At 37.2% G+C, this 27,453-nt stretch overlaps 3 protein-coding genes and 1 long non-coding RNA gene across 6 annotated transcripts; 2 read left to right on the top strand and 2 right to left on the bottom strand.

The window, feature by feature from the left end:
* Positions 1-281: 281 nt before the first annotated feature.
* LOC126972204 (uncharacterized) lies at positions 282-26,310 on the top strand. Its single transcript, XR_007731073.1, has 2 exons — positions 282-397; positions 26,052-26,310. It is a non-coding gene; the product is annotated as an uncharacterized LOC126972204 (long non-coding RNA).
* Positions 11,611-16,736, bottom strand: LOC126972166 (probable splicing factor, arginine/serine-rich 7). Of its 2 annotated transcripts, none has more exons than XM_050818767.1 (4): positions 15,826-16,731; positions 15,257-15,417; positions 13,025-13,165; positions 11,611-12,488 (listed from the first exon to the last, which is right to left on the bottom strand). In XM_050818767.1, exons 1-4 carry the CDS (start codon positions 16,522-16,524, stop codon positions 11,705-11,707), a joined length of 1,785 nt encoding a protein of 594 aa, XP_050674724.1. In that variant the 5' UTR covers positions 16,525-16,731; the 3' UTR covers positions 11,611-11,704. The 2 variants fall into 2 exon arrangements, with proteins under 2 accessions (XP_050674724.1, XP_050674725.1); XM_050818768.1 differs by lacking the exon at positions 11,611-12,488 and adding an exon at positions 14,922-15,005 and having other exon boundaries at positions 15,826-16,736.
* LOC126972194 (methyltransferase N6AMT1) lies at positions 19,144-21,026 on the top strand. Of its 2 annotated transcripts, none has more exons than XM_050818826.1 (3): positions 19,144-19,202; positions 19,565-19,730; positions 20,117-21,026. In XM_050818826.1, exon 3 carries the CDS (start codon positions 20,244-20,246, stop codon positions 20,862-20,864), a length of 621 nt encoding a protein of 206 aa, XP_050674783.1. In that variant the 5' UTR covers positions 19,144-19,202; positions 19,565-19,730; positions 20,117-20,243; the 3' UTR covers positions 20,865-21,026. The 2 variants fall into 2 exon arrangements, with proteins under 2 accessions (XP_050674783.1, XP_050674782.1); XM_050818825.1 differs by lacking the exon at positions 19,144-19,202 and adding an exon at positions 19,254-19,371.
* Positions 20,842-22,937, bottom strand: LOC126972193 (glutathione S-transferase D7-like). Its single transcript, XM_050818824.1, has 3 exons — positions 22,483-22,937; positions 22,220-22,387; positions 20,842-21,169 (listed from the first exon to the last, which is right to left on the bottom strand). The coding sequence occupies exons 1-3, from the start codon at positions 22,822-22,824 to the stop codon at positions 21,032-21,034; spliced, it is 648 nt and encodes a 215-aa protein (XP_050674781.1). The 5' UTR covers positions 22,825-22,937; the 3' UTR covers positions 20,842-21,031.
* Positions 26,311-27,453: the final 1,143 nt, after the last annotated feature.

Genomic DNA, 27,453 nt, shown 5'->3' with positions numbered 1-27,453 from the left:
TGTCTAATATCTAACTTGTAACGTAGTATTATAGAACGCAGAAATAGTAATCGTGCATAATAACTTTAATAAGCGTATGCCGAAAGATTCGTTCTGACAAGAACATTTTATTTTATATAACGTAGCATTAGCTCTGATAAGAACATTTTATTTTGTATAACGTAATATTAGCTCTGATAAGAACCATTTCATAATGCTGTACATCAACTCATAGAATCATACAGATCACCAGTTTAGTCATCTCAGTGAAGTTTCAAGCATCGTACTTTCACGCACAGCAAGGCCGAGCGTCCTCGAATGAAGCGTCGGGACTCGGGGGTCGATCGCTATTCATGCAATTTTAATCAATGAGCAACAGCCGTAGGTGCGGAATGCTCATTGACATCGTATGATCGAGGTTCGACGCGAGTTTACACAAACTGCGATAGCATAAGTTTTAGAGCGTGATAGAACACATAATATTATTCTCAAATCTTATTGAATGAAACGTTTTACTATTGGTTAAAATGTAAGCTCTAGTATTTGTGTGTATTTTCTGAACTTGTAAATATTTTTTAAGTAACGATTGTAATTGGGTAACTAGTGTTTAAGGATTTTGTATATATATCGTGTAACTTTTTAATAAATCATACAAAATATTCCGTGCCCTCACCGATATAGGGCGAAAGTATAAAAACATTCGCGATGCCTAATTACGTAAGCGGACGGGTTAAACCACATACGCTCCGTATAGCGTATTTTAACGCCCAAGGCCTTAAGCCTCAACTAGACTTGGTGAAGGAGTTCGCTCACGAACATCAATTAGACCTATTCTTAGTGCAAGAGACATTTCTAAAACCACGTATACGCGATCCGCGTATCGCTAATTATAACTTAGTCAGGAATGATCGCACCACCCGTATGGGCGGTACCCTCATTTATTTTAAAAGGTCTCTACACTGTATACCTATAGATCCTCCGGTCCTCACTAACATCGAGGCCTCTGCCATCCGAGTCAGTATGGCGAATCACCAGCCGATCACTGTTATTTCAGCTTATCTTCCGCCCAACAAACAAGTATTAGACACAGATATAGAAGCATTACTCGGCCACGGGGCCGCAGTCATAGTGGGCGGCGATCTTAACGCCAAACACTCCAGCTGGAACAGTAGAGCCACAAATAGAAACGGAATTTTATTAGATGCTCTCACAGACACGTTGAACTTTTTAGTAATAGCACCCGACGAACCAACACGTTATCCGGATAACGTCGCGCACCGACCCGACATTAAGTAACGCTCAATGTAAATTCAATCGAGGTTTTTCACGAATTAGAGTCAGACCACCGGCCCGTCGTCCTAAATCTAGGCCCACCAGTTAACTTTCAACCACCGACGAAAACAGTGATCGACTGGCAACGGCTGGAAAAGGATCTCGAGTCTATCAAGTCCGACGACCTTGACCTTATACCGGACGTCATTGACTCGGTCGACACGGCTCACAGTGCTATCTCTCATGTGACGTCACATATACAGAATAGGATCAAGGCCTGCTCCAGGCAGGTTCCGACGATGCAACCGCATCGCCTAAACCTGCCTCCAGAGGTCAGGAACCTACTCACACAGAAGCACAGAGCCACTAGACTTTACGATAGGTATCCGTCGGTTGAGAACAGGCGCCACCTCCGCTACCTACAGCGGGTGGTACGGGAACGTATCGCGGAACTCCGCGGCGAACGTTGGGACCGCTTGCTCGGCAACCTTAAGCCATCACATGTGGCTTTCTGGAAGCTGCCTCGCGCGTTCAAACAGGAGCCGCCCACTGTCATGCCTCCTTTGGACAGACCGGACAGAGGGACTGCAGCCGGCGCTCGATGACGATGAGAAGGCTGAATGCCTCGCCGTTAGTCTCGAGAGTCAGTGCTCTCCAAATGTAGCAGCCGACCCGACACACGTTGACGAAGTTGATCGTGAAGTTGAACGTCGCTCCGCTCTGAGCCCTTCAGGCGATGTAATAAAACCCACCTCTTACGAAGAGGTGAAGCTTATCATTAAGGAGCTTCACTCCAAGAAGGCCCCGGGGCCCGACACTATAAACAATAGGGTTCTTAAAATCCTACCCTCGACTCTTATTACTTTATTGGTTACCATTTTTAATATTCTATTGTCTAATAGCGCGTTCCCCGAACAATGGAAGGATTCCATTGTTATCGGTATCCCAAAACCCAATAAACCTAAAGCTAATCCGAGTAGCTATAGGCTATTAGCTTAATTAACTCGATCGGGAAATTTTACGAAAGATTAATTCTCGCGCGTCTTAATCATTACATCGCGGAGCTTAACCTGTATCAGGTTAAGCTCCGACATACAGTTCGGATTCAGAACCGCTCACTCGTGTCAGCAGGCTCACCGACTCACCGAGTACATTCTCATACGGCGTCAATTTGTGTTCAAGTGTTTTTCGATGTCGCGAAGGCCTTCGACAAGGTATGGCACAACGGCTTAGTATTCAAGCTGTATCAACTGGGAGTGCCAGACAGGCTCGTGCGCATCATTCGAGCCTACCTTACTGATCGCTCCTTCCGATATCGAGTAGAGGGCACCCTATCCTCACCCAGACCCATCAGGTCTGGCGTGCCACAGGGTTCGGTCCTCTCTCCCACTTTTTTCTTCGCTCTTCACGAGCGACATTCCCAAGTTTCCGAGTGTCCAGCTCGCTCAGTACGCTGACGACACGGCACTCTACTTTGGCTCCAACCGCTCAACCTTGAGCAAGAACATTAAAGTGCTAAAAAACAACCGACCGACGTTATTAAACTGTATGAAACACCCATACCGTGGGTGAAGGATTACAAATACTTAGGAGTAACGTTCAACAGCAATATGAACTTCAAGAAACATATTGATACGGTATGCAATAGAGCCCGATTTGTCCTCAGTCGCCTTTATCCACTTGTGTGTGGGCGAAGCAAACTTCCGCTCAAACACAAAGTGACGCTGTACAAAACCATCGTACGGCCCATACTGTCATACGCAAGCGTCGTTTTCGCGCACACCCGACCGAGCTACTTACGTCGTTTGCAAGTAGTTCAAAATAAATTCACGCGCATGGCAACCGGAGCCCCGTGGTTCATCCGAAACGTTGACCTTCACTGCGACCTAGAGCTTCCGACGATAGCTCAACACTTTAAAGAGATCTCGCGACGCTTCTTTGACAAGGCGCCTAACCATCCCAACATCTTGGTTAGGAAGGCATGCGGGTACACCCACCTTCACCATAGTCTCAACCCAATAAGACGTCCCAGACACGTAACGGTAGACCCGGATGACGACATCACCATCGCGAACGCGACACCCACACAAACACCGACACAGACACGCACACACCGCCTTCGCAGGCGTAGGGGCGGTCAACCACCGCAAACCACTGGCACTCGTCACTCTGACGATGGTCAGCGGCCCGCACCCTAGATACACCACACATTTTTGATACCCGACGAGACGCTAGTCCTCGTCCTGTAATCGTTTCACTACACTCACTCACACACGGACTGATTGACGGACTGACATACACCACTTACACAATCACAAACACACTCCACAAACAGACACAAACATACATGCACACTAACATTTACACTACTTACATACATAAAACAAACATACACACAATCATAAACACATACATACACACTTACATACATTACACAAAACATCACCACACTCGCCGGCGAGTGTGTTCTTATCACCTTTCCATCTTTCATCTTCATTTCATCTTCATTTTCATTCTCTCTCCTTCCCACAAGCACACAGCCGGTCTGAGGTTCGAGTCTCCTTAGGAGACGCCCCGCGACTGTTATTGCGTAGTCTTTGCGGCCTCCACGGCCCACGTCCTACTTCGCTGTGAAAGCCAGAGCTGCTAACAGCACAGAGGAGGTTTTAGTCGGTATGGGGTGTCCGCTTGCGCGGACACTCGAGTCCGACATATTACGCCCCGTTCCGGGGCGTAAATACGTAACAGTATTTCCTCCTCTCAAAAAAAAAAAAACATATCTTCCATATCAACCCCACGAAGAAATGGAAGACACAAACCAGGCTCAGCCACTCCCAGCGCCAACCGCGACAGAAATCTCCAGCATTTCACTGTCGATGCGCATACCACCATTTTGACGGGAAAATCCGCGATTGTGGTATCACAGCTTTGAAGCCGCCACCGATGATCTCAAGAGGAGTAAAGCCCAGCTGACACAGATGGTGCTCGTCCAATTAGAAAAGGCTGACATCGAACAAATCTCCGACATCCTATTTAACATACCGAGAGACAAACAATATTCAGCAATCAAGGAACGTCTCATATCGGTATATGAAGAATCCGACAGCCGCAAGTTCCAGAAGCTACTCGCCGAGATGGAGTTTGGAGACCAGAAGCCTTCACAGCTACTGCGACGCATGCGTAACCTTGCAAGGGACAAGGTTATCGACTCCACCCTCCGCATGATGTGGAGTAAGCTGCTGCCAGCCCACGTCCGCTCCGTGCTCGCCGTCAGCGAGTCATTCAGCGCGAAGTCCACGCTGTAGGAACTAGCGTTGCTTGCTGACACGATGATGGAGCAAATCCAGGAGGTAGCAGCCGTCTCCAGCCAGCCACCAGCCGTCTCCAGCCTGCCACCAGCATCAGGTCCAGAATCATCGACGTCAAATCAGGTGATCACACACAATTCCTTATTAACGAGATACGAAAACTATCACTAGAAGTCGCCGAACTCAAGTCAAGGCCATCTATATAACACTATCATCGCCACCGATTTCGCTCGTCATCTCGCAATAGAACTTCGTCACAACACCGTTCCCGCACACTCAATAGCTCACCAACACTTTACTGTTATTACCATCGCCGATTTGGTAGTGAAGCACGACGTTGTACTACGCCCTCCAGCTTCAAGAAAGAGCCATCGGGAAACTAGAACGGACGCTAGCTGCGGCGGAACCCGGCGTCCTTCACACTTCATACCGCCTTTTTGTCACAGACAAGAAAACAAAGATGTCATTCTTAGTAGATACCGGTGCTAATATATCCGTCCTACCAAGAAAACAAGGCCTGAAAGCAACGCCTCTACCATTTAAATTGTACGCTGCAAACAACACAACAATATCGACTTATGGTGAGAAAACATTAGAACTCGATCTCAACCTCCGTCGACCATACAAGTGGAAGTTTGTTGTAGCTGACGTCACGAAACCAATATTAGGTGCCGATTTTCTCAAGAACCCATCAACTTATCGTAGACTTAAAAAATCGAAGATTAATTGATGCCGTCACAAGTCTTAAAATCAACGCGCCAATAATGTCAACGACCTCGCCGAATTCCCCGGTACCACGAGATTAACATCGATGCAATTATCGCAAAAAATTAACATTATATTGAAACACAAGGACCTCCATTACATTGCCGTGCTCGTCCCATTCCACCTCATCGTTATCAAATAGTGAAGAAAGAATTCGAAAACATGATGCAACAAGGACTCTGCAGACCGAGTAAAAGTCCATGGTCTTCACCACTCCATATAGTACCTAAGAAGAATGGAGATATACGGGTATGTGGTGATTATAGACGATTGAACAGCATAACCAAACCCGATCGTTATCCAGTGCCGAGAGTCAAGGACTTCACCCATCATCTGTCTGGCAAAACAATATTCTCCACAATCGACCTCAACCGCGCTTACCAACAATTGAAGACCAGGGAACAGGACATAGAGAAAACAGCTATCATCACACCAATGGGTTTATTCGAATTTCCTCGCATGTGTCCTGGTCTGAAGAATGCGGGACAAACATTTCAGCGATTTATTCACGAAGTGCTCCGTGGATTAGACTACGTTTTCCCATTCATCGATGATTTGCTCATAGCCTCAGCAAACGAGACTGAGCATCGCGATCACCTAAGAACAGTTCTTAGAAGATTGGAAGAAAACGGTATCACTATCAACCCCGTGAAGTGTAACTTAGGCAAAACGAAAGTCAAATTTCTTGGATACATCGTATCAAAAAACGGTATACAGCCACCAGAAGAGAAGATTAAAGCCATTACCGAATATTCAAAACCGAAAACTATAGAAGGTTCAAGACAATTTCTAGGCATGGTAAATTTCTATCGTGACCACATACCGAATGCCGCATCAATACAAGCTCCGCTAAACGCTTACCTACACCATGTCAAGAAACGTGATAAAACAATAATTGAATGGACCGACGAAGCATCACAATCATTCGAAGAGTGCAAGAATAGTATATCCAAAGCTACCTTACTCGCTCACCCATCACATGATCGCAATATTCTGCGATGCGTCTGAGAATGCAGTAGGCGCCGTCCTACAACAATACATCGAAAATAATTGGCAACCACTCGGTTACTTCTCAAAGAAATTCTCAGAGGCGGAGAAGAAATACTCAGCGTATGACAGAGAACTCTCAGCCGTCTATAAGTCAGTGAAGGATTTCCGTAAGATGTTTGAAGGACGTGAATTAATTATATTCACAGACCACAAACCCCTCACATTCGCTATGAATAAAACACATACTGCAAACGAAACGCCACGCCGAACGCGCCAATTATTATTCATCAGTGAATTCACAACCGACATTCGACACATCAGTGGAAAAAACAATATTATTGCCGACACATTAAGTCGAATAGAAACAATAACAGTGTCACCTACGATCGACTACAGCGAATTATCAATCGCACAAGATAGAGACAGCAGCATAACACAACTCATTCAACAACCAAACTTAACCTTCAAGAAAATAAATGTACCTAACACGAACCTAGAATTATATTGCGAAACATCATCAACAGTCATATACGTCCTTACATACCTACAGAATTCCGCAAACAAATTTTTTTTTCAAAATTTCAAATAGTGTACATAATATTACTCACCCAGGAATACGAACATCACGTAAATTAATATCTCAAAAATTCTTTTGGCCTTCAATGAATATCGACATCGGGAAGTGGAGTAAAACTTGTATAAATTGTCAGAAAAGAAAAATACAACGCCACACAGTCAGCAAAATTCAATGTTTTGACTTTTGACGCAAGCGATCGTTTTCAGCATATACACATAGATATTGTTGGACCTCTACCTACCTCTGCTCAAGGACATCGTTATCTGATAACAATGACCGACAGACACACTGGTTGGCCTGAGGCAATCCCTAGCGACAATATTACAGCCGAGACAATTGCAGATATCATATACAATCACTGGATCTCAAGATTTGGATATCCAGCGACACTAACAAGCGATCAAGGTCGACAATTCGGAAGCTCTCTGTTTACCAACCTCATGAAAACTATGGGAGTTAAACGGATACGAAGTACTAGGTATAACCCAAAGAGTAACGGAAAGGTAGAACGCTTTCATCGTTGCTTGAAGACAACCCTTCGTTCAAGGTTAACGAACACCTGTGCATGGGTCAATGAACTACCAACCGTATTATTAGGCCTGCGCGCAGTTCTACGATCGGACACAGGCGTTAGCGCCGCCGAACTAACATACGGCTATAACCTTCGTCTACCAAGTGATTTCTTCGACATAAACACACATACATCATCTACCTCATTGGATCATACCTACGTTGATAAGTTACGTACCCATATCGCCGCTAATAAACCACACTCACCTACTTCACATCGTAATAACAAACACATATTTGTTCATCAAGACTTACATACATGCAGTCATGTGTTTATTAGAATAGATTCAGTAAAACCACCATTACAAACACCATTTGAAGGACCGTACCGTGTTATCAAACGAAGCGGTAAAGTTTACACCATTCAGTTACCAGGTCGACAAACAAACATATCGATCGACCGTTTAAAACCTGCATATTTATTAAATGAAACTGAAGAAAACAATACATTATATTCATTACCTTTACCTGTACAAGTTACCATAAACCTTACCGATACCATACCTAACAAACATACCACCAATACCCAAAATACCACGTTACCGGACCCTACGAACAACTTGACGTCCCACCCTATCAAAATGTCAAGGACAGGCCGACTCATCAAGTTGCCGGGGAGTTTCACTTGAAGGGGACTCCTGTAGCTGTACCTACAACCAATAATATCAATTAACACAAATGTCTAATATCTAACTTGTAACGTAGCATTATAGATCGTAGAAATAGTAAGCGTGCATAATAACTGTAATAAGTGTATGCCGAAAGATTCGTTCTGACAAGAACATTTTATTTTATATAACGTAGTATTAGCTCTGATAAGAACATTTTATTTTGTATAACGTAGTATTAGCTCTGATAAGAACCATTTCATAATGCTGTACATCAACTCATAGAATCATACAGATCACCAGTTTAGTCATCTCAGTGAAGTTTCAAGCATCGTACTTTCACGCACAGCAAGGCCGAGCGTCCTCGAATGAAGCGTCGGGACTCGGGGGTCGATCGCTATTCATGCAATTTTAATCAATGAGCAACAGCCTAGGTGCGGAATGCTCATTGACATCGTATGTTCGAGGTTCGACGCGAGTTTACATAAACTGCGATAGCATTAGTTTTAGAGCGTGATAGAACACAATATTATTCTCAAATCTTGTTGAATGAAACGTTTTACTATTGGTTAAAATGTAAGCTCTAGTATTGGTGTGTATTTTCTGAACTTGTAAATATTTTTTAAGTAACGATTGTAATTGGGTAACTAGTTTTAAGGATTTTGTATATATATCGTGTAACTTTTTAATAAATCATATCTTCCATATATCTTCCACATATTCCTCACAGTCAAGCAGTTGTTTTATTTAATCGCCAAACGCTCAGTCTCTAAAAGCTCAATTGTTAGTAGTGCAATGATAGTGCTTGTCCACATTGACTCGCGGGCGCGGGCAAAAAATGTCAAATTCACAGGATAATATGCAAGTGTTTACGTACAAAACGCAGTTTGACGAAAGTAGCTCGCAAACTTCATGTTGTTTGTGTGTGTTTACTTCGAATTAGCGGCGGAGCGCGCGATCACTCGCTATGGTCAGGTAAGTTCAACAGGTTTGGTTGGTCGCTAGAAAAAAATAGCTCATGTTGTTCAATGCGGAAAGGAAGACATATGTTTACCTAGACTTTGATGTCACACTGAGCTTCAATCTATAATAAGCGTTTGGATGCTTTATATTTCGCGCGTAATTATTGCACCTTTATTTATTTAATATTTATTATACAGCAAAAATTTAACAAGAAAAACCTTTTTAAGATAAAGTCAATAGTAATAAAGAAGATTAAAAAAAATGTTTAAATCATATACAGGGTGTCCCAAAACTCAACGATAACCTGGTACCGGGCGAGAGGACAAGGTATACCACTTATGAAAAAAATAAGAAAAAAAATCTATGTCACTAAGTCAAGCGATGACAGACATTTTTAGAAAATGTTAAAAATTTGACACCCTTTGTCGCATTTTTAGGTACTGTGATCGCGATTTTCACAATTTTACAGTGATTTTTTTAATAATGTTATCTCAAATAACAGTGCTATTAATGGTGGTGATGCGTGAGGATCGATCCCAATACCAATTTAAAGTCAACATGTGGACAGGAATATTAAATGGTCAAATAATTGGACCATTTGAATTCACTCAAAATTTAGATGGCGCCACCTACTTGCATTTTCTTCAAAATGATTTGCTGACATTGCTAGAAGATCTACAGAGAAATGTGGTATCAACAAGATGGTTGCCCAGCACATTATGCCCGGCCAGTAAGAGAATATTTAAACGAATTATATCCCGGTAAATGGATCGGACGCCTTGGACCAATTTCATGGCCCCCTCGGTCCCCAGACCTGAATCCAGTAGATTTTATTTACTGGGTATGCATAAAAGAAAAGGTCTACTCAAAACCAATTCAAAATGTAACAGAATTGCGCCAAAAATTGATGCAGATCAGAAGAAATCAATGCGAGGAGATTTGCAAGACTGGTGAACAGGTCATTTCTGAGGCGATGCAGAGCTTGTATTCGTGCTGGAGGGAAACAATTTGAGCATCTGCTTTAATTTTAGGATAATAAAGTGTTACGATAATTTACCGTTTTATTTTGATTAAATTTTCCATGAGTTCCTTTCGCAAAAAATACGAAATAGCAGTTTTGTTGGCAAGAAAAGTGGCAAGTGTTGTACTATTTTGAAATCTAGACTAAATGGGCCATCTTTTAAAAAAACTTGCCATAGGTAGTGTAGTACATTTTTTTTCCAACGTAGAGTGTCGAAGTTGACTGACATAAATTTTATAAACCATAACTCGTCAAAATTTAATTTATTTTACTTAGTTAACAATGATTATTACTTTCATTTGTGGTTACCATTAATAGCACTGTTATTTGAGATAACATTATTAAAAAAATCACTGTAAAATTGTGAAAATTGCGATCACAGTACCTAAAAATGCGACAAAGGGTGTCAAATTTTTAACATTTTCGAAAAATGTCTATCATCTCTTGACTAAGTGACATAGATTTTTTTTCTTATTTTTTTCATAACTGGTATACCTTGGCCTCTCGCCCGGTACCAGGTTATCGTTGAGTTTTGGGACACCCTGTATAAGAATGGAGAAAGAAATATGTTACATGCATAAGTAAACCCTGTTCTGTAGCGATAAAGGAAAGACAAAAAGCTTGAAACTTGGAGTAACTTTAAATTGTGTTAAAACACAGATTAGTATGAATTCTCGATTAGAAATAAGATTGTCGTCTTCCATCTTTTCAAACCTCTGACAATACGTCACAATCGCACGGCGGTACATAATACTTACATCCTCTTTGGCCAATGTGAAATTGTGAGCACGAGCTTGTCATGACCTCCGCGCCTGCGCATTTCTACGTCTACAAGCACATAGAATCGCCACTAAGAGGTCGGAACGACATTGACATCTTATAATCTGAAATGTTGGCTATTTTTTGGCGTTTAGACGCTCTACACAGGTTAAATATATTTCAAATCTTCTTCGCGTGCCTCTCCGGCTAGCGAAGGTTTGTTGTTGGCTTTGTACATTCATTTTGTTCTTCGCGAGGCGAAATAATTCTGCCGTACTTGTGATTCCTGTCCACTCCCGGATGTTGCGCAGCCAAGACTTCTGCTACCTACTCCTTTTCTTCCGGCAACTTTTCCCATCATAATGAGTGCTCACGTGCCCCAAATATGCAACTTTCCTCATCTTGATGGTTTGCATGAGTTCGAGTTTTTGGTTCGTGATCTTCTGAGTCCAATGGCCAACATATGTCTATATGCCCACATTTTTCGAAATGTGGGCATATAGACATATGATGGATATATACATAGACCTCGGGAAACGTATAGAAGCTTTCGAGCTTCTATACGTTTCCCGAGATCTACTTTAATAGTCAACACCTCACATCCAAATCGAAGTATGAGCCAGATGTAACATCGTAGTAAACGAGTGCGCAAGGAAATCTTAAGACCGCGGTTGTAAAGTACTTTTTTCATTTTACTAAAGGTGCTTACTAAATCAAAACAGTGTAATATCAAACATAAAGCCCTGCACTCAGACAAAATATAAAAAAATGGCGTGTGGAGTTAAATAAAATGTACTATGTTATGAATCGAATTTATTATGTTCTACTTTACAATAGATTTTATTACCACAATATAAAACACAATATTGTAAAACTTACAACTACGCCAAGCCTATGGTGAATTAGAAATATCCATGTTGTCAGGTGAATTTTTGTCACCTAGATCAGGTGATCTGCTTTCAATTGTAGACACATTCTTTTCCTCAATTACAGTAGATAAAGTGGGTGTTAGATCCCGTTTCTTTTCATGAGATGTTTTTGAGTCTCTTGTAGAACGACTCTTGGATCGACGGCTCCTAGAGCGACTACGCTTACGATCTCTCGAACGAGTGCGTTTTCTTTCCCTGGAGCGTGACCGTTTCCTGTCCCTTGACCGCGACCTTTTTCTATCCCTCGATTTCGATCGTTTTTTATCTCGAGACCTAGACCGTTTCCGTTCTTTGGATCGCGATTTCTTCCTTTCTCTTGAACGAGATCTCCTACGTGACCTTGAACGCTTCCGCCTAGACTTAGATCTAGATCTACGCTTGGAACGAGATCTATCCCGTTTTTTGTCTCTAGATCGCGACCGTTCCTTCTTCTTTACAGGCGATTTTTCTTTCACCTCCTTATCAACTTTCTCATCTGTTTTCTCTTTATCATCTACTGGCGTTGACGCTTTAGATTTCGTTTCAGAGCTGTTGCCGTTGGTCTCTGCCGGTGCTGTTTCCGCCTTCGTTTCTTGCGGTTTCTCTTCTTTAGATGGAGACTTCGATTTCTCACGTTCTTCTTTTTTCTTTTCTGAATCTTTCTTATCTTTACGATCACGGTCACGTGACCGATCACGCTTCGAGCGTGAACTGCGATGACGTGATCGCGATCGTGAACGTCTGGTGCTCTGGTGTCGGGACCGCGATCTGAAACAAAATTGAAATTTTTACTCATGCAATAACAAGGATGCAAAGGCAATCAAATTGAACAGCAGATGTTCAATCCTAATTATCAGGGTGAAGGTGTAATGTTTACAGTACACCTTATAGTCCGGGAGGAATCGGCGCATGAGTACCGAAAACTATTCCACCTCAATTTTTTGCGAACGTCTTCAAATTTCCCTACTGATGATATAAATGCATGTTGCCGTGGGGCAACCCCGTGTCATATTGTTTAAACCGGAATTGTTATTTTTCAACCAGACAAAGTAAATTAAATAAAAAACAGGTATAAAAAATTTAATTATTGTTAAATATCTATTAAGAAAATTATTGTATTAAGAATAAAAAAAATATTATTTATATTTTAATATATTTTTCATGGGTCAAAAGTACCCACATTTGAGATTTTTCGAACCATCACATTTTTACTAGGCCGGAGTTGTATTTTAAATGCTAAATTACTCACAAAGGCATTCATACTATATGATAAGAAAGTAGCTGTTTATAATATCAACGTTTACCTGGAGCGGTGCCTGTGTCTCGAACGTGATCGCCTTGATCGGTGTCTGGAGCGTGAACGAGACCGCTTGCCGTGGTGTCGTGACCGGGAGTGGCGCGACCGGGAGCGAGACCGGCGTCGAGAGCGGGATCGCGATCTAGTCCTGTCAACCCAATAGTTGTATTAATAATAAAATAATAATCAATTTAATATGATACAGTGCAGCTAAACGAATACGAGTAGTATTATTAGCATCAGGCTGGTACCGCATTTCTCTACGCCTTAGGTGCATTTCTATTTCGTTACACTGATGAAGTTACTGTTAAGTGCAGATGTTTTTGGCAATAACAGTTTGAGCATCAACAATATAATTATAAAATAAAATGTCTCAAAATTCATTTTAATCCATTATGATTAATTTATAGGAGTCGAATTGACCTGCAGTGAATGTACTGAATTATATAATAAATAGTATTCTTTTACAACAGTCCTCAATAAGAAAATTGCACAGTTTCTTGCGCCATTATTCATATTTAATACACGGACGAGTAAAAAAAGATGGACCCCACGCCGTGATATTAGCAAGTGAAGCACCGTTATGCTAGTGAGTGTGCGGTTTTACGGGGGATACTAGTTACAGAATTTTTTCTCCCTTAAATAATATGGCCACAAATACTTATATAGTATCGTTTTTACACTTTTTCACAACGCACGACGGCATTTTTAAAATATTTTATTGAGACGCAAACTGATCTGTCACAGACGATGACAATTCTCATAATGGCCGCCTATCGGCCTGTAGTATTGTGTGTGCGTGGGTGCGTGTATATGTATTTACACGTTAATCGGCTTGTTTTGGTGCTACACTGTTATGTAAGGTGACATGAAGTCCTTATTATTTTACTAGTCCGTGATTTCATGCCGCCATTTATTTCTGAAGTGGTTGGGTCCTTAAATTGACGTCAAAATTACTCTAAAGGAATCAATTTTGCGACATCCAATGCTTCTTACAAAATTTTGCCTATGATTCCTAATATACAAGCCACATATATACCGACTTTACAGTGGGATTAAATTTCTTTCATAACAAGATATTTGAACATAAAAATCCATATTAATATTATAAATAGGAAAATTATCCTATCTATAAACTATCCAAAAGTATAAATACAGGCTAAAGCTCTTTTCAGACTATATGAGGGTATAAAACTGTTTATCTCAATTTCCGGCGACACAAAGTCTTATGGAAAAAAGTTAAATGGCAAAGTTGTACTGTAATAAAAAGATCTACAACTTTTGTTTTCACACTGTTTTTATGTAACCTCAAAATTTATGTGAAATATTCAAACAACCATGATTTTTGTTTTTTTCTTATCTTTAAAGAAAATTTTTTTAGTTATCTTAAAAAAAAACTTTTTATGAAAAATAATAAGTTTTTTTTGAGATTTTTTTTTAATTTGAAATATTAATTTTTTCACCTTATTTTTACTCAAATATTGAAAAAGAACCAGTATTAAATCCATTATTGCTAGTGTACACACTCTTCAAAGATCACAGTCTACCGAGCTTGCTATATACTATAAATACTTGTGATTATAATGTGTAATGTGAACACCATGGTATATAGTATAACATTAGGGTCCTTATTTGCTATACTATATATAACAATAGTATAGCATAGTCTGAAAAGAGCTTTATTCCTGAATGTTTAGAGCCTAATAATATAGAATATCATCACTTATCAAAAATCAACAATCATATGAGTGAAAACTGAAAACAGACATAACATGCACAATGAATAGGTACTACCTTCCAAAGGCTAGATTAACAATAATTTCTAAAACATTTTATCCGGATAATCATATAACCTGTAAGTGTTTATTAATGAAATTTTGTTTAAGTGAAATGGCGACATTTACCTTTATGGCGAACATTTTGAGAATTAATGTGGAGCATGCCTGAGCAGAGCACATTGCTTGGGTTCCCTGCATCATATAGCTACTCTGCAATTTGACAAGATCGCCACAGACACATTACAAAGAGTGTTGCAAGTCAGGCGCTACCTAAACTATTGTATTTTGAAAAAGTACAACCAAAACATTTATGTAGGTTGCACAACATTAATTTAATATGAACATCAGGGTATGATTTATGACTTATATAAAATGTTGTGAAATATTATGTTATACAGAAATCTTTTAGCTGTACATTGTGAAAAATTTATAATCAGATAATATTTAGTGTATAATATTACCTCCTCTTATCTTTTGATAGCATGCCTATTACAGGATCTATGGCAGCCGAGATAAAGTTCTGCGCTTCTTTTACACGACACATAGCTTCCTCTATCTCACGCTGAGCAGCTTCATTGCTCTTAGCTTGAGGTTTTATTATACTTTGTGTTGCATGCTGAACCTGTCCAAAAAATAAAATAAATTCATAAGTAACAATTCATATTTATGAAAAGGATTGTGTCTATCGAAATAACAGCTTACAACTAAACTACATAATATATTACATGAAATGGTTTTCATTCTTAAAGTTTTGTCCATTGTTACACCTTATTTTACATTTATTTTCTACCAATTTTTACTATTTTATGGTTATACTAGCAGCATTTATAAGTAAAGGTTTTATCTCAATAAAATGTTTAATATGAGAATAATCATGTCATTCTGCACGGACACACACCAAGAAAGGGAAGATATGACAAGATTGTATAGGCAACTATAGTACTTTAGTGGTCTACTACACATAAACCCATGAATGTGCATCACTCCTTGTAGCACAAATAAATATACAAAAAAAAAATATGATTCTTACCTTAATAATTTGACCATCTATAGCAGTCCCATTAAATTGCAAAGCCTTGATTAGACTTTCCTGTTCTGTCATTTCTATTAGAGCATATTTACACGGATCAGCTTCCCGTTCACAGAATCTTAAGTAATTAACCTCACCAGCCTGGCAGAAGTAATCAATCAGTTGTTGATGGGTCAAGGATCCAACATCAGAAATTAATAGTGTTCTTCGTATTTCCTCAATCTTTCTAGCATCGTATGTTGCAGGAAGTGGTGGATATTGTGGCAAGCCAGCTGCTGCCATTTTAGGGTCATAACTTTGGATGACTTGACTAGGAGGTACACCTTCTAATGTATTTAAAATGTGCGCTGGAAGACGAGGCTCGGCCGCGTTCAACCCTGGCACGAGTGTTCCATTGCTGGACATCTCTAAAGCCTTATATTCATCAGGTATTTCACCAGATTTCATTGGAATTACAATAAGAGCTCGATCGATAAAAACCGTATTCGTCATATGTTGAGCAACGTTAACCGTTGCCGCGTCGTAATACTTGACATAGCATATTCTTGAAGTAACTGGACACGAAACATCTCTAATTGTTGGATAGAGTCGGATGTCGTCGATCTTACCCAAATAACCAAACAGTGTTTGCATCTGATCCTTGGTTGCCTGCGGGGCAATGTTGGTGACTTGAATCACGCGTGTACTGCTGGACACCATTTTTGTAAAATGTTTTGCAACACTCAAAATTCAACATAGCAATGATGAACGAACCCCAAAATAGGTACCTAGCAAGGATTTACATATTGAATTCACACAAGTTTACGTATTCTGGAAGAATCATCAAAAAATATTGCAACTTGAGAACAGAGTTATTAGTTATAGGTAGCCAAAAAAGAACGCTCTCCAGTATCACGGTTTACAGATTACGGTATCAGTAATCAGGCTATCACCTGTCGGCTGTCAAGTATATTTAAAGATAAAGTACCTACTCTGTGGTCTAGTGTCAGTTCCCAGTTGGCAACTTGACAAGCTATGCGCAGGGTAGTCTACAGTGCGTTCACAGCTATTTTACCTCTAGCCGTTAGGTTAGCTAACCTGAGCGTAATATTGCCATATTTAGCTCCTTCCATCGTCAAGTTAAATTTTACGGTATTGATGATTTTTTTTTTCTTACAATATAATGATTTGAACGTAAAGTTTGTAATAAGATCTTTTGTTATCGGGACGATTGAACGCATTTAAATTTATATTTGGAGTCATTACAGAAATTTGCTAACCAAATTTTAATTTTTGTTATTCAAAGGTTAATTTTCAATAATAATTACATCAGTGTGATATATTTATTATTATAGTCTGTTTTTCCCTTCCTAACAAATGTGGCGTACAGAGAACCAGCTCGTCCCGAGAGATAATTCGTTCCAATGGGAATCATCGTACGCATGAACGATTGAACTTTATGGTTTTTATGCAGTGAATGAATAGTATCGGGTAGAAGAGTAGAAATAATACGACAAGTTATTTTAATAGTTTTATTATTCGGATTCCGATGAAAAATATACCTATCTTATAATATTATTTATACCTATCTTATTATATTAATTTCCGTTCGTTTTGTTATTTAATGTAAGACTATACCTTTATATATCTTTAAGAATATGCCTATCTAATAATATTATTTTAAAATAAAAAAATAAAAAAAAGTGATCGGGAGATTTCCGTCTGGAGCAAAGTTCATTAATTGTACGCTGTCATTTGTTATTGTATTAGTTAGTTACACAGTAATAACCACAATATATACATCCGGATAATTATCTTAATCGGAAATAAAGTAATCTATTTGCGTTTTAGGCAACCTATTATTCATAGCTATCAAACGTTTTTCACGATATTTCACTTTCTCACAAGAAATAGTGAGTTTCGCACAGCATTTTTTTCGTAGGTAGGTATAATTTTCCATAATGTAGTACGACCTCCACGAAAATTTATATCAATTTTTAACTCTGCGTTTAGAGATTCTCCAAAGTCGGTACCTCCTTTCTGACGGTATACATTTCAAGTATTTTATTTCGAACTGCATACAGATCAAAATCATCCATAAATATTTTTTTTTCCTTGGATGCGTTTTTTTCTGGGCGTAGAAATTTTTTGAAAAGTGGATAAAGCAACTTCGCCTTCTTTAGTTATGGTGCTAACGGTTTTTTCAGATATTCCTGAAACAGGAAAAAAGTTTTATTTTATAAAGCCTATTTTATTTAAAAATTAATAATTGCTGTGTATATATGTAGACAGCTATTTCTTACCAATAATGTTCCTATTTACATTTTTACCTAATCGTATCAAATGCTACCAAACGAAAATTGTAAATAAAAAAAAGGGGTCAGCTTGGGCATTAATATTATTTATTTATTCAAATTAAAACCACTCAAGGCGACATACTAATTGACAATGATTACTCTATTAAATTATGAAATCATATAATATATTAAAAAGACAAATATAAAGGACATAGAACTTGTATATCAAATTGAAGCAAATAATTGATTATTTTACTATAAAAATCAAGTAAGCAGTCTAACATTTATGGTGAGAGAAAATCTAAGTTGACGCGACAGATATTATGTACTGATGGCGGTAACGCTAGGACATCAAGTTTCCACTAAAAGTGGGAAAAATACTAAAGATGGGTAGCCCTAATTTACACACCCGTCATGGCGGCAACTCATTGACGAACATTTCTAAATGGAATTAAAGGAGCATTATATTATTTTTCTCTTTCACAGAAATCACGCACCGATAGTATAATATTTCTTCCGTTACTTTGAATTCTTTTCGGCATGCTAACAGATGAATTATCACAAATGTGATAGAAAAACGCTAGGAACTTCACAGAACGACTCGACAGGAACACCAACATAAAGAAAACATATAATGATTAATGACTTCTGTCAGAGGTAAAATAACTGTGAACGGACTGTACATACCTACCTTGTACCTACAAGCAAGCTATATACTCGTACATTAAAGTAAGGTCGTCACTGTGGAGCCGGCGTATAATAATTATTTTTTAATCATTCTTACCTCAATTGAAATCAATTCTCTATTAAAGAAGTTGATCATTCAATAAAATCTTATTTTCAAAATATAAATACAGCTAACCTTTTTATTCCAACTTTTACTCTCGTCAAAATCTTATTCTTATCTTGGTTTTTATCTATGGGCTATGGTGTCTGGTAACTATGGTATGGTACCTACTTAGTAAGGCCTATGGACTTGCATCCCGTGCCACTAAATAAATTTAAAAAACCTACTTGTTGTCAAATGTCACTACACACCTACTCACTTTGATGTTTTGCTGCCGGGCTGCCTGGTGAACACAGAATACTTACTCTAACGAGGTACATAACAAAATATAATAATTTGTTGCTATTATCTCTCTTGGAAACTCGTTTTGCACTTTTTAAAAGAGTCTTATTTATTCCTGCATGATAAATTTAGATCTTAAATAATGCATTAAGATCATGGACGACACAGAGAGCACGACAACATCAGCAGATGAGAATACCGGTAATTTGTGTGATAACCCGACGAGGGACACTCTTGCAGAAGGATTACTTGGGCTTTTAAAGCCAACGATTGACCAACTTGATGACAGAGTTAGAGCTACAAGGTTTGCTCATTTGCATGGCTTATAACTTATTGATTTTGTGAAAATGAATATTTTCAGTTAAAAAAAAATGTTAATGTTCTTTTCTTTCAGAATAGCCCAGTTAGAACTTAAACAACAAATAGATTCATTGAATGAAGAACTACAGAAGGTTCGTGAGGCATTAAATAACCACCCAGATCTAGATCCATATGTTAAAAAGCTCATAGCATGTAAACATAAAGTGACAGTTGTGCTAAATGTCTTGCAAGCTTCCCAGGTAAGGTCTCCTATATTCATTTGAAGCAAGTATTAATTTATTACTTACTCAATATGATGTGAACTTCTTATCACTCCATGCATTCATGTGGCTGAGTAAGCAATTCAAAACAATGCTCAAGACTTGAGTGTAGGTTAACAATTTAAATATTTTTATCTAAATGTACACACTTTTCACTTAAATGTGATTTCTTATATTCCTCAGCAGAAAACTGTATCTTGCTTACTCATATTAAGACAAGCAATTTGTCTGCATAGGCTTAAAAAAACTCTCCCATGATTAAAAAAAATCCTAGGAATTCAGGATATATGGGAAGCATGATTTAATTGATAAACTTGCTGCTATATTATGTATTGTTTACATAGTTTTATTGTATTTTATTTTAGGATAGACTTAATGAAATAAGGCGAATGATAAGCAAGGAAAAATCTGTTGTTACTGTACCACAGTCAATTCCGGAACCTAAACAAAGTACAAGTGTAGATATATCTGACATAGGAAGCATTAATTAGAATGGACACACCATATCAAAATCATATCGACAAAGATGAATTTAATTATGTATATGAACCTGCAGAGGACAGTTTTCTTCTAATAGATGCTTTAGAAAAGGAAATAGACTTCTTGAGGAAGAAAAATCCTTTGCTCTGTCTGGAAGTTGGTTCAGGAAGTGGGGTTGTAATAACAGCTTTTGCTATGGCATTTCCACATTGTCTGTGTTTTTGCACAGACATTAATCATAGGGCATGCTTGATGTCTCAAAGCACTGCATCACATAACAAGGTTTTTCTGGAATGTGTGAATATGAATTTAGTGACCTGTTTTGTTGACAAGAAGTTTGATGTACTGATCTTTAATCCACCATATGTTGAAACAGAATCCAATGACTGTCTGTCTAATGGCATAGAAGCAAGCTGGGCAGGTGGAATCAAGGGCAGGGAAATAACTGACAAATTACTTGATATGGTCCCAAAAATATTGACAGATGATGGTATCTTCTATCTCCTTCTAATTAAGGAAAATATTCCAGAAGAGGTCAAGGATATAATGTTACAAAAAGGCTTTCAAGCAAATTTAGTACTTGAGAGAAAGGTTAAAAATGAACACCAGATAGTAATAAAATTTTATAGGTAGATAATCATACTATAACAACATTTATTAGAGTATTAAATATATTCTTTCTTAAAACTTTGTAAATTAAAATTTATATTGTAAATTGATTTCTTAGTGTAGCCTTACAATAATATAAGTATATAGTACACAATATTTTTATAAAATAAAATAAGCTTTAAGTAAGATGTTCAGGATTTCAAATTCTTCTTAACAGCATCTCCAAACCTCTGTGCTCCTTCCATATTTTCTTTGTATCCGGGAATTACTTCACAATTTTTCAGCCATCTTTGAATATTAGTGAACAAAGATATGTCCCATCCAACAGCCTGAAGTTATACATATATTGTTTTTAATTTATTACATTATCTTAAATAATTTAACTACAGATAAAAAAAAATAGGCAAATGAAACTTTACGTCTTGTCTCAAGGTGAAGAGTGCAATTGTAGTGACTCAGAATTTTTGTTTATTTCAAGAATCCCGAATGGCACTGTATTATAACATGCAGGGTGTATCAATTCCCATCAGCTGAATTCCTGCTCGTTTCGTCCCTTATTATATTATCATTAAAAAAAAACCTCCAGTTGCCACTCAATTATCTAGTTATAAATTGGTAGTTTAAATTATTAAAAATTTGGATAAAATGGACAGCAGAAAATATGAGAACAACAGACACAGAAAAGATGTAGGGCCACTCAAGAAAAATTCCTAAATATTTTTTTTGTATTGATAATTCAAGGTTAAGATAGAAGTCAACTTATAATAATATACACTGTTGTATGCTTGGACAAATTAACCACTGGACACTACCCAAGATGGAATCATGATAACAAATTTTCGAAGGCTGTATGTATGCTATTTTAACAACAAACATAAAGAATGTTTTTGTGATACAATTTTTTAAAAATGTTGTTTGATAAATTTGCAGCACCTCTTTAATCCAAACCCCAAAAATTATGTGTTCCTATTATAGTCCAGATAATCCGCTTACAGGATATTGTTATGTAATAAAACAATATAAAGTCTAGTGAAATTTTAAATATAAATTCTATAAACATAGCATTTATCAAACTTTTTGAAGAAATCCAATATTTTAGTTTGTTTGATGATAATAAGAGCTTTGTTGTCATAAACAATTTTTTCTGGTACAGGAATGTCAAAATTCAAGGCATGCATTCAGTAAGTATGGCGTTTGGATTAGAATGAGATTGAATTATAGAGGTCCTGCTGTAATTAATATGTGTTGTTAATTTAACAATTAGTAGTGTATATTAGTAATTATGCCTATGTTTAGTAAATACTTTGAATATAGGGATTATAAGGGTTTACAAAAGTTTTATATAAGAGTTAATTGAAGAAAGTTATGACTATGTTTACCAGAATTGAAGATATTGAAGCTAATATTGCTGTGTCTGCAATTGTAAGGTTATCACCAGCAACAAAATTCAGACCCTCTAAAAATTGATCCAAAAAGGTGAGAGTGGTGTTAAGTTCATCCATTAAATGTTTCTGTATTTCTGTTACTCCACCAAATAGGATTGGATACTGTAAAATTATTTAAATAATTGTATATATATAATATATATATATATACAATATTAAAACAATGACACACAATATAATACAATTATCAGACATACACAAATTGCTCTGATTCTGGGATACAAAAATGAGCTATCAAAATACAATCTCTGATTGACAATTGCCCGTTTTTTTATATCCTTAGGATAAAGGCTGTCTTTTCCATACTTTTCAGCTGCATAGCAGGCAATAGCACGACTTTCCCATAAAACAAACCCGTCATCTTCAAGTGTAGGGACACAATGTTGGGGATTAATTTTAATAAAACTTTCACTTAGCTGTTCCTTTTTGAACAAATCAATGATAATTATTTCGGTTGAAACTCCTATTGATTTTAGAGCCAAAAAAGCTCCTCTAGATGGTGCACTTAGTGGAAAATGGTAAAGTTTTAAATTTGACATGATTTGAAAAAAGCAAAAATGTAAATAAGTTAAAAAGTCGATGACCGTACTACTAGAATTACTGGATCAATGTAAATTATTGTAAACATGTTATCAGAATAATCATTATATTATAGACATGTACATACTACTACCGGTTTTTCTTTAGATCTTGAACATGAGTAGACAGAGTAATATTTTTTGAAATGATAGACATTTTAATTTAAAATACACGATCTGACAGTTCAATATTGCGTGGCGTGACAAATTGTCCATGTGTACAACATTAGTTTAAAATTGAAAATACAATAAATAAAATACAATTGATGACATTCTATACATATAGACAATACACCTCATACAAAATCAAAGCCGAAATATGGCACATGCCGCACAATCAACAGGCCTAAGTGTGCTATTAAAAGTGCTTAAATAATACATTATCAACTCAAAAATAGATAAGGTGTGACTTATCATCGGTAAGATTATTTTATTAACATAAGATTGATATGCGAAAAGCGTAATTAATTTAATATAAACGAATATTTTTTCATTAAATATGGTACAATTATTGACAAGACCCGCTTGTCAGAATGGGACAGATGAAAGGACACAGTCTGAAAAGAAAACAATAGAGTCGCTCTTTTTAACCGACTTCAAAAAAGGAGGAATTTCTCAATTCGTCGGTATGTTTTTTATGTTTGTTACCTCAGAACTTTCGCCTGGGTGTTTTTGATAATTCTGTTTTTTATTGGAAAGGAAATATGTACTTCAAAGGTAGTTTGGTTAGGTTTTGCTTCCGTGACAAAGTAACGGAACTCTTCAATTTTTAGGATCAACGATACTAGGTATACTACTATCCGGATATTTGAATCACCTACCGTAACGTCGTTATGGTCAAGTAATTGTCGTAGAAAAATATGATAATCAATGGAACTCCTTAACGACTTACAGTAAGGGTGCGATCTGTGGCAGAATTTCATAGTCTGTAATATTATTGCAATGCGCTTACGTTCATTGCTGCTTTGCAAAATTTAGTAGATCTACACAAATTTAGACAATTTATTAGTAAGTATAGTTCATATTCACTAAAAATAAAAAGAAATTAACAAAAAAACAAACCGACTTCAAAAACACTTCCAAAACAATAGATATAACATGCACTAAAAGGTTTAAAAATAATTGCGTATTTTTATACAATCTAATAAATCTAATTCTAAATACGATTATTGTAATTTTTGGAGTCGGTGTCAGCCAAGGTAGGTTTGTGACATACATAGTTATAGGTGAGATGTGCTTGAGTCACACACGCGACGCGAGAGGCGAGTGCGGGGCCGCGGCGGGGGGAAATCGATTCATAAATAACAATAATTGTTCCTAGAATTAGATTGTATACAAATACGCAATTATTTTTATACTTTTTAGTGCATATGATACCTATTGTTTTGGAATAGTCTTTTTGAATTCAGTTGCTTTTTGTTAATTTTTTTTAAAGGTGAATAGTGATTAGCAATATTGTATTTTGTGTAATGTGAACGGCTTACAAGAATGTTAACAATTAAATACTAGTGCTATTTACACGTTATCACGGAATTATCGTTACCTAGTGATAATCGATACTTTATTTACATCGCAAATATGTAAAGGCTAATATTTTTCAGCTTTCTCGTATACTAGATAATGAAAGAGAATTGTGGCGCCAGTTGGTTGCAAGAGAGAGATATGAAGAAATTTACAAACCAAATAAGCATATTTATATTTTACCACTAAAGTATTTAAGTTTTTTGGATTTAACCACATTTAAAATTTGACAATACCTGTCATACAAATATATGTTGATGTCCGCTTACATTACATATACCAAAAAGATACCCTGGAAAAGATATCTAAGTCTAAAAGATAAATTTTATTTAATTCAAGGGACCTAACATTTAAATAACTAGTTTAACTAATTATTTTATGTGAATACAAATATTATATTTTAGTATTAGTTTCTCTCATTAAAGGTTATCTTTACTTATTAAATCCAAATCCCTTTAGAACGTAAAGAAGTAACTAAACACTAGCCGATAAATAAACATACAAACTTTACCCTTTATAATATGAAAGAGATTTTTGATTAAAAACGTAAAAAACCTCCGAATGAACCAATCTTGATCGGAAAATAGGGACAGACTGACGAACGTAAAACTTATAGCAACCCTCTTTTTCGTCTTGGTTTAAAAAAAATGCCTAACTGCTACTCCACTGATGTCACTGTCCACATCGGATTCTAAATTCAAAATACGCAGCTGAAACTGAAATAGTGTTTACATTGTTGCCTATGGACCAATAATATTTTAAAAAACTAGAGTAAACGCAGTAATGTATAGACATAGCAGTCAAAGCTTAATAGGGTGTCATGTGCGGCTATAATTTTGTATGAGGTGCATTGTCTATATGTTTAGAGCGTCATTGGAGCTGCTGCTTACTGCGGTTCTAATGCGATAGGTACCGTCTAGCGACGTGAAGCGATGCGCAGCGCATCGGCGCTGTATTAGTTCCGGCCTTAATGGTGATATTATGTAGGTATATAGTGCAAACCGCGGCGCGGTCATACGAAGAAATATTGATGGCCTCGTGATTATAGTGCAGTCTCGTGCCAGATTTTGGCGAGACAACACGTCCTGAGGATGCCTTGTGTAGAGGCGTAACACGTGTCGAATTGTTTTAAAAACAAATATTGGCGGAATTAACACTGTAGCTGTACCTACAACCAATAATATCAATTAACACAAATGTCTAATATCTAACTTGTTACGTAGCATTATAGATCGTAGAAATAGTAATCGTGCATAATAAGTGTAATAAGCGTATGCCGAAAGATTCGTTCTGAAAAGAACATTTTATTTTATATAACGTAATATTACCTCTGATAAGAACATTTTATTTTATATAACGTAATATTAGCTCTGATAAGAACCATTTCATAATGCTGTACATCAACTCATAGAATCATACAGATCACCAGTAATAATCTCATCAATGTACGAGCATCGTCACGTTCTCTCGACGATCGCAGATATACTCACGTGATCTGTCATATGCTCCGCGTTACACAAACGCACAGCAAGGCCGAGGGGACTCGACTGACGAGTCACGACTCACGAGTGAAGCGTCGGGACTCGGGGGTCGATCGCTATTCATGCAATTTTAATCAATGAGCAACAGAGTAGGTGCGGAATGCTCATTGACATCGTATGATCGAGGTTCGACGCGAGTTTACACAAACTGCGATAGCATTAGTTTTAGAGCGAGATAGAACACATAATATTATTCTCAATTCTTATTGAATGAAACGTTTTACTATTGGTTAAAATGTAAGCAAAGTATTGGTGTGTATTTTCTGAACTTGTAAATATTTTTTAAGTAACGATTGTAATTGGGTAACTAGTTTTAAGGATTTTGTATATATATCATGTAACTTTCAAATAAATCATATATCTTCCACATATTCCTCACAGTCAAGCAGTTGTTTTATTTAATCGCCAAACGCTCAGTCTCTAAAACACTAAAGAAAACTTAAATCATTTGTATGCTTAAACCAAGTTTCATATTGTATATTATATTGGCTAAATGGCTTTCTAAAACAAATTTAGAATGAAGTGTTATCCAATATAATATTTTTTTATTTTTACATTGGCGGTGAGGCCATCATCGCAAGCCAAAACATATTTTCTGACAAGAATTGTTGTCAGAAAATAAAAATATTCTTTGATTCATGCAGTGCAGTGAAGATAAATGGAATACCTCAACGAGCACTGCACTGCACGGCTCAAATGACAAGCGAAGCAGTGCAGTTTCAGTTTTTTAACAGAATTGCCCTGCAGTACTTGTAACACAATTATTAAATGAGTAATGTAAGGTTCTCGAAGGTGCAGAGAACAAATTTTTGGATCATTTTTGCAACGGAAGATGGTCGCCGCGCATTAGTATGATTTCAACAAAATGGATATCGTATCCAAGGTTCTCGAGGGTGCAGAGAACGAATTTTGGGATCATTTTGAAATCCAAGATGGCTGCCGCGCGAAATTAGGATTTCAACAATATGGATATCGTATCCGAGGTTTTCGAGGGTGCTGAGAACGAATTTGGGATCATTTTTGAAATCCAAGATGGCCGCCGCGCGAAATTATTTTTGGGGCTATACATAGGCATGGTGGTTATAATGATAACCCTAATGCTAGACAACTAAAATGCATCTTTCGGAAATTGTTGTGTTAATTGGAACTAAAAATCAGGTTGCAAAACTCGTTGAAATCAGGAAACTGTGTGCTAACCAATACGAACCACTAGAAAACGTCAGTATTTTGATGTGTTCTTCCCTATTGCATAATATTATTACAACTGCTCCTCTTCACGGACTCATCACGCAAATGAGAACGAAAGTGACGGCTATATTATAGATAACTTAGAAGAAAATGGAGCCATAATGTCTTGTTTACCAGATCATAACCAAGCTAATGTATATATATAGCAAATAGTTGGTATGTATAGCTAGGTAGGTTTTGTATTGAGATCTATATGTCACCATTTAAAATGCATGGGTGACATCTACTTTTTAACTGAATAGTAAGTTTGAATACCACAAATTAGTTCTTAATCTCACAA

The sequence above is a fragment of the Leptidea sinapis genome, chromosome 25, assembly GCF_905404315.1.
Source record: "Leptidea sinapis chromosome 25, ilLepSina1.1, whole genome shotgun sequence".
Lineage (NCBI taxonomy): Eukaryota > Metazoa > Arthropoda > Insecta > Lepidoptera > Pieridae > Leptidea > Leptidea sinapis.
Note: the sequence above shows the minus strand (reverse complement) of the source record. Positions and strands in the feature narration are given on the sequence as shown.

What these genes read in the sequence shown, in the direction of transcription:
- LOC126972166 (XM_050818767.1), bottom strand. Translation starts at nt 16,524, where the DNA reads ATGGTGTCCAGCAGTACACGCGTGATTCAAGTCACCAACATTGCCCCG. An exon ending in CTATCAAAAGATAAGAGGAG is followed by an intron (nt 13,166 to 15,256) that starts GTAATATTATAC and finishes TTGGGTTGACAG; the next exon opens with GACTAGATCGCGATCCCGCT. An exon ending in AGACACAGGCACCGCTCCAG is followed by an intron (nt 12,489 to 13,024) that starts GTAAACGTTGAT and finishes ATTTTGTTTCAG; the next exon opens with ATCGCGGTCCCGACACCAGA.
- LOC126972194 (XM_050818826.1), top strand. Translation starts at nt 20,244, where the DNA reads ATGGACACACCATATCAAAATCATATCGACAAAGATGAATTTAATTAT.
- LOC126972193 (XM_050818824.1), bottom strand. Translation starts at nt 22,824, where the DNA reads ATGTCAAATTTAAAACTTTACCATTTTCCACTAAGTGCACCATCTAGA. An exon ending in CCAGAATCAGAGCAATTTGT is followed by an intron (nt 22,388 to 22,482) that starts GTATGTCTGATA and finishes ATAATTTTACAG; the next exon opens with TATCCAATCCTATTTGGTGG. An exon ending in CTTCAATATCTTCAATTCTG is followed by an intron (nt 21,170 to 22,219) that starts GTAAACATAGTC and finishes GTATAACTTCAG; the next exon opens with GCTGTTGGATGGGACATATC.